Here is a 6,002-nt window from a genome sequence, read left to right as displayed (position 1 = left end):
TCTGCCTTGTCCTCCTACCTCTTTCTCTTCACCACCTTTTCTTACTTTTTTTTCATTGTCACCTTTTTCCCACTTCTACGTAGTTTGAAAAAGGGTTGGAGGAGCATAGAAATAGGATAAAGAAAGGGAAAAAAGAAGTTGCAGCATCCCGTGTCAAATGTCAAAAAACAAAAGCCCTGATTTCTGTTTCCTGTCGGCAGATTTACTCGGTCTGGGTTGCAGAGGTGGATGGCCGCAGGCAACGAGCTGGTTGTTATTATCTTTGCTTGTTTAGGTTTTGCTCGTGTGACCCCCCTCCCCCGCTGAACTGTGCAGGCAGAAAAGAGAGGTGGATAAAATAGATGGTGGAAGGGGGGAGGGGTTGGTGAGGTAAATAGAAATGAAGAGGGAGTGAAGACAGAAAAAAAAGTTATTAAAACAAAAGTATTGTAGCAGATGGGAGCATGGGTTTACCTTGGAAACAGCATTACAGCAGAGGAACCGGGGGAGGCAGAGCCAAGCTGGAGTTTATCACAATCTTTGGAGAGTGATGAACCAGGGGAGGAAGGGGGGGGAGGTGGCACACTCCCAGCACAGTGAGGGGTGGAAGAGATATAAAAGGGCTCCCAGGGAGAAAGAGTGGTCAGGCAAGTGTGTGAGCTGCTGTCCTGCTTGTTTCCACACTGCTGCACACCACTGTTTCATGCTAGTGTGTGATGTGAGGGAGCCGCGTGCCGTCTCCACCACAAAGGAATAAACTTTTGCAGTTATTTGTGCCAGAGGATAAAAGGAAGTAACGACTAACTGGAAGAGGGGAGTTGATGAGTTTCTGAAGCCTGGCACTTCTCAAGTCTGGAAGTTTGATTTTTTTTTCTCTTTCGGTTGAGTTGTTTACTCATCGCCCTCTGAGAACCTCCACAGCAGAGAGTCAAGAGGTGACTCTTGAACTGCGTGCAGAGGAATTTAAACAGAAGCTGAGATTTTCATCCACCCTCCGCAGTGACTGTTCGAAGTGTCACTTTTGTGCCCTTGTGTTCCTTTTCTGATCAGCCTTTGGAGTCACAATGAATGCCTCATTTTTATATGACTACAATCAGTCCTTAGTGGATCGGGAATTTTACTGGGAGGGAAATCTAGATGGTTTCGGCATCACGATGGCCTTTCTCTACCTGGTGGTTTGGGTCATGGGGCTAGCTGGAAACGCACTCGTTATCGTCGCCATTTTAAAGTTTGACAAGCTGTCCTCTTCAACCACAGTGTACATTTTCAACCTTGCGCTGGCCGATGGACTATTCATGGTTGGTCTTCCCTTTATAGCGAGTCAGAATTTCATGAACCGCTGGATTTTTGGAGATGTGGCGTGCAAAGCTGTCATGGTGCTGGACGGCATCAATCAGTTCACCAGCGTCTTCTGCCTGACGGTGATGAGCATCGACCGCTACATGGCGCTGGTGGAGCCACTTCGCTTTGCCCGTTGGAGGACCCCACGCTGTGCCAAGATTGTTTCATCCCTCCTCTGGCTGTTCTCCCTCCTCACCATCCTCCCGATGGCGCTTCACTTCTCGACCGATCACGGCTTTTGTACGCCGGATCTCGGCTCCGACGCCCGGTGGCTTGGCGTCCTCTCTTACACCTTTATTTTGGGTTTCGCTTTACCATTTACAGTTATGACAGGTTTCTACGTGGCAATGCTGCTCGCCTTGTGGGGTCAGAAACTCCGAACCTCAGCGGTGACCCTGGAGAGCCAGCAGCTGGAGCAACAGGTCACCAAAATGGTGGTCGCGGTGGTGGTTGTGTTTGGTTTGTGCTGGCTGCCGTTTTACACCTTCAACTTCTGTTCTCCATACCAAAACAGCTACGCCGTGACCTTCTACAGGGCTTTCGAGTTTGTGGTCCTGCTTTCCTACTCATGGAGCTGCGCGAACCCCATCCTCTACGCCTGCCTCTCTGACACCTTCAGGAGGCACTTCCGCACCCTACTCTGCCCCATCACCAAGTCTTCTTCCAGCATGCAGTGCATCACTGACCAGCAGAACCTAAATGACACAGTTGTGTGTGATGGCACCAGTACCCCATAAAGCCAAACGAATACTGGCTGCATTTTAATTCCCTTCCTATTATGATGCACTGCACGGTACTTTTGGACTTCTTTCTTTTTAGTTACTCCAATAATGCATTGCAGGTACCTACAATGACTTAGGAAATCACTGTATGTGCAGCCACTATATTCTTTGTTTATTTCCACAATTGTTTGCCTAATCCGAGTTAAACTTGGCTGGCTTTCTGCTGACAACCCGAGTAAGTGAAGTGCTGACTTTCAGATCATTTGGATGAGCGATTCTCATATTTTGACTAAAAGTTGTTCTCTGCTACCAGTGTTTGCACTAGACGGACTGCTGACTGCTCCACTCTGTGTGTAGGGGGGATAGGCATACATACATACACAGATATGTTAATCGCTTTTCTTTGAGTGGGCATTCATTGACATTAATGCATTAATGCAGCTACCCTGGGCTGAACTAATCTCTAACTGTAACAACTGTAACCCTGAAACAGCTTTAACCCAGTCATCCAAACTGTTAAAATTCTTCCAACATTCCATTAAGCTGATGGCCCAAAACTCAAAAGTTAGTCGTCACAAGGACAACTGGACAAGTTTCACTGTAGTTTTCTCGTCTTTGGTTTTCTGTGACAAATTTGGATGTGCTGTAACAACCCATTTTGCCCATTCTGGACAGCCAAGTTTGAACTGGAGCAATCACAGACACGTGCAGAGAGTGTATCTTTATAATAGCATCACTTTGTTGGAAAACAAGAGCTTTATGACTGCCTACATCTGACGCATTTATGTAAATTGCAGCTACAAAAAATACACCGGGTTTACACTTTTCACAAACATGGCCTAGCTTGGCAAATTTCCCTTTTTTATTTTTTTGTTCAATCTTCTCCACTTGAAATGTACATTTTATGCTCAAGCTTGTAGCCTTGGGTGTGTGGATTTGATGCCTTTCTGACTGTGCATTGAGCTGCGACTTTAAAGGGTTAATTCTATTCACCACTATATCAAATGCAGGCTTAAACACTTCTTAAAAAGCATAAAGATAAAACAGAAAACACCAGACACTGTCACTAAATGTGAGTAGATGATTTCCATACCACTCTCTTGGTTTAAATATCACGTGTCTGTCTGACTCAGACCTGTTGTATAATTTGTCAGCCGAGAGCTCAGAAAATTCAGACGAAATGCTCTAATGCACATCCTGCTATAGCGCTTTTCAGCAGAGCTAATAAAATGTAGCACAACAGGGATGAAGTGTGGACAGGTGGAGTGTAAACAGAATAACATGCTTTTGACAGCACCAACTCATACACGCACGTACACACTCAGCAAATAGCATCTCCACATCTCCCACAGCTGGATTATGTCCCAGTGGCTGTGCATGCAGGAAGGCATCGGATGAATGTATTTCTACTCGGCTGGCCACGAGCACGCACTTGCATTTTTGTGTGCAAGCACCTATGTTATTCTGTTTAATGGTGACATACAAAAAGACACCCTTAACTAGGTGAAAGATGCATAAATCACTACATAAAGTCAACATTACGCCTGTGTGGTATATGAAAACTTCCAATGTTTGTTCTGTGTTTTGTCATTCTGGAAATGTATGCTTTACCCCGCTCCTGGGTGGAAACCTGGAACCTCCAGAGTTTCTTCATCTCAGTCTGAATTATGATGTAATCCAAAAACAGGATTTTTTAAACCAGCATAATCTATCAATCCCAATCAATCCTGCAAATGCATACACATGAAAACAGGGGATTTTCTTTGAACACCAGTGATATTTCCTGATTGCTTCTTTCACTCAGTAATTCTTTGATTAACCACACACCCCCTCCCTTTACCTCTCTTTCACTTTGACCGCTTTTAAACTTCATGCGTCTTTAAACGTTCATTTTTTTGACAGCTATTCTTAACATTAACCTCCACCAGCTGTGACACACTGAGACATTGCTTACATGTGTTACCCCGGCACTCGAGTGCAGGAATCCAGCACGGCCGTGTCATCAGAGCGGTTAGATTAGAGCGGCCACCAACACACCGCAGAAAGATTCAAATCAGCTCACGAAAGGCTGAGGAGATTTCAAGCCGTCCAGCTGCTAACTGTCTCCCTACATCTTTCCATAAGCACTCCCGCTGGGCAATCCCAAGAATACTTAGTGAAATGCATTTTATGAGTTAACAAAAACACGTGTTAACAACAATAACGCCTCTTGCTCACAGTGCTTTCCCCCCCCTCTTTTACTTCAACTTTAACCAGAAAACATGAAAACACAAATTGTGGAAGATACACAGAAGGAGCCAACCACTTCATTCATAGAAGCAGCATTTTTGCACATATAAAGAAAGAGACATTTTAAAATCATCAATGATACAGTATGTATGAATGAGATTAATATGTCAGTCACACCACACGAAAATCACACATTCTGTTTCTGATGTTTTATAAATGAATAAATTATATGAATAAAAAAAATTAGCCTGAAACTTTCTTGATTCTAAGCTTATTTCAGTCTCTGTATCTTAACTATATTTATGTGCCAAGAAAATAATCACCACCAAGTTTTGTTACATTTTTCTGTAACGATCATCTTACCAGTTAATGTAACCATTTTTCAAACCCCGCCGAGGTTTGATTTTAAAAGCAGCATTAATCTTTTTCCAAACACTTCCGAAAACACCATCTCTGCCTCATCCATCTCCTCTAAGGTGAAGCAAACTGAGCGTCTTGACTTGACCGTCTGCTCCGAAACCGTCCCTCGAAGGGCATCCTGTAAATGTCAGGCCTGCTTGTTGAGACCCACTTCTATCTGCCGGCTTAGTTTTAAGAACTAATGAACCTCTGTGTCAGAGTTGGCCTAAAGGCATAAAACAGTCCTCAATTAGTTTGGTGGCATGGCTACCGTAAATGTGTGTGTGTGTGTGTATATGTATATATATATATATATATATATATATATATATATATATATATATATATATATATAGAGAGAGAGAGAGAGAGAGAGAGAGAGAGAGAGAGAGAGAGAATGTTTTAATGCAATACTATAAACAGCTGATGGCTTTTTTGTTCTGAAATGGATGTTTTGTTGTCTAAATAAAATATTCAGATGTGCTAACATGATTTCTAGCATAGTCAATAAATAGGTCAATAAATAAAGAATATTTTTCTCCTGTCAATTTTGTCTGTCAACATTGTTAAATATAGAAAAAGTTCTAAATAAATGAGACATCTGTTTCTTGTGGATTGTATCCTTTAGGGTTGCTGGATGGGAAAGTAGCTGCAGGTTGGCCCTGAGGAGGTCACTGAGAGATCGGTTATATGAGTCACTGAACACCAAGGCAGGAGTGGGTTGGGGTGGTGGAGTTCATGAAGGGGAAAAGTTTGCACTACACATTTCTGTAACACAAACAGTCACACAGCTGACCATGTAGACTGAGTTACAGTTCTTTCAAGTAACCACTAGATGCTGGCACTTCATCTAATGTAAGATGAACTTTTTTGATAGGAATTCAATCCTGTCTCTCAATAAATCAAAATATAAACTTTTATACATAAGATGACAATAAGGCAGTTAAAAAACACTGCTTATGGAATAATAATAATTAAAATAATGGTCATATAAAAGAGCATTATAGCTTTTCTGCATTACTCTAGAAGGTGGAATGCTAAGTCATGAACTGGAGCTGGCAAGTTTGGCTAACAAGCTGCTTCCATAAACTGTATGAACACTCAGGCTAATTTAGCGCTAAGAAACTAATAATATATTTTAACTTGCCAAAACCGAAGTAAAAACACAGCAAGCTTTGATATTACTCAAATAATTTCACAAAAGCTTCTAATCACACAAACATTGTTTCTTTTCCTTTGTGTCTCTGAATGAATTTCCTGTTTCTGCACCGCCTATGTCACCATCTTTGTTCCACTCTTCTCCATGTGGCTCTTGGGTTTTTATTTCCCTCG

The 6,002-nt window shown here is 42.4% G+C and overlaps 1 protein-coding gene across 1 annotated transcript; it reads left to right on the top strand.

Moving 5' to 3' along the window:
• Positions 1 to 1,043: 1,043 nt before the first annotated feature.
• LOC146626262 (somatostatin receptor type 2) lies at positions 1,044 to 2,057 on the top strand. Its single transcript, XM_085360413.1, has one exon. The coding sequence runs from the start codon at positions 1,044 to 1,046 to the stop codon at positions 2,055 to 2,057; it is 1,014 nt and encodes a 337-aa protein (XP_085216539.1).
• The last annotated feature ends 3,945 nt before the right edge of the window (positions 2,058 to 6,002 follow it).

Source organism: Diplotaxodon limnothrissa, linkage group LG8, assembly GCF_057381915.1.
Source record: "Diplotaxodon limnothrissa isolate DT_005_m linkage group LG8, D_limnothrissa_male_GT1.1, whole genome shotgun sequence".
In the NCBI taxonomy this organism is placed as follows: Eukaryota; Metazoa; Chordata; class Actinopteri; order Cichliformes; family Cichlidae; genus Diplotaxodon; species Diplotaxodon limnothrissa.
Note: the sequence above shows the minus strand (reverse complement) of the source record. Positions and strands in the feature narration are given on the sequence as shown.

Coding starts and splice junctions, on each gene's coding strand:
- LOC146626262 (XM_085360413.1), top strand. CDS start 1,044: ATGAATGCCTCATTTTTATATGACTACAATCAGTCCTTAGTGGATCGG.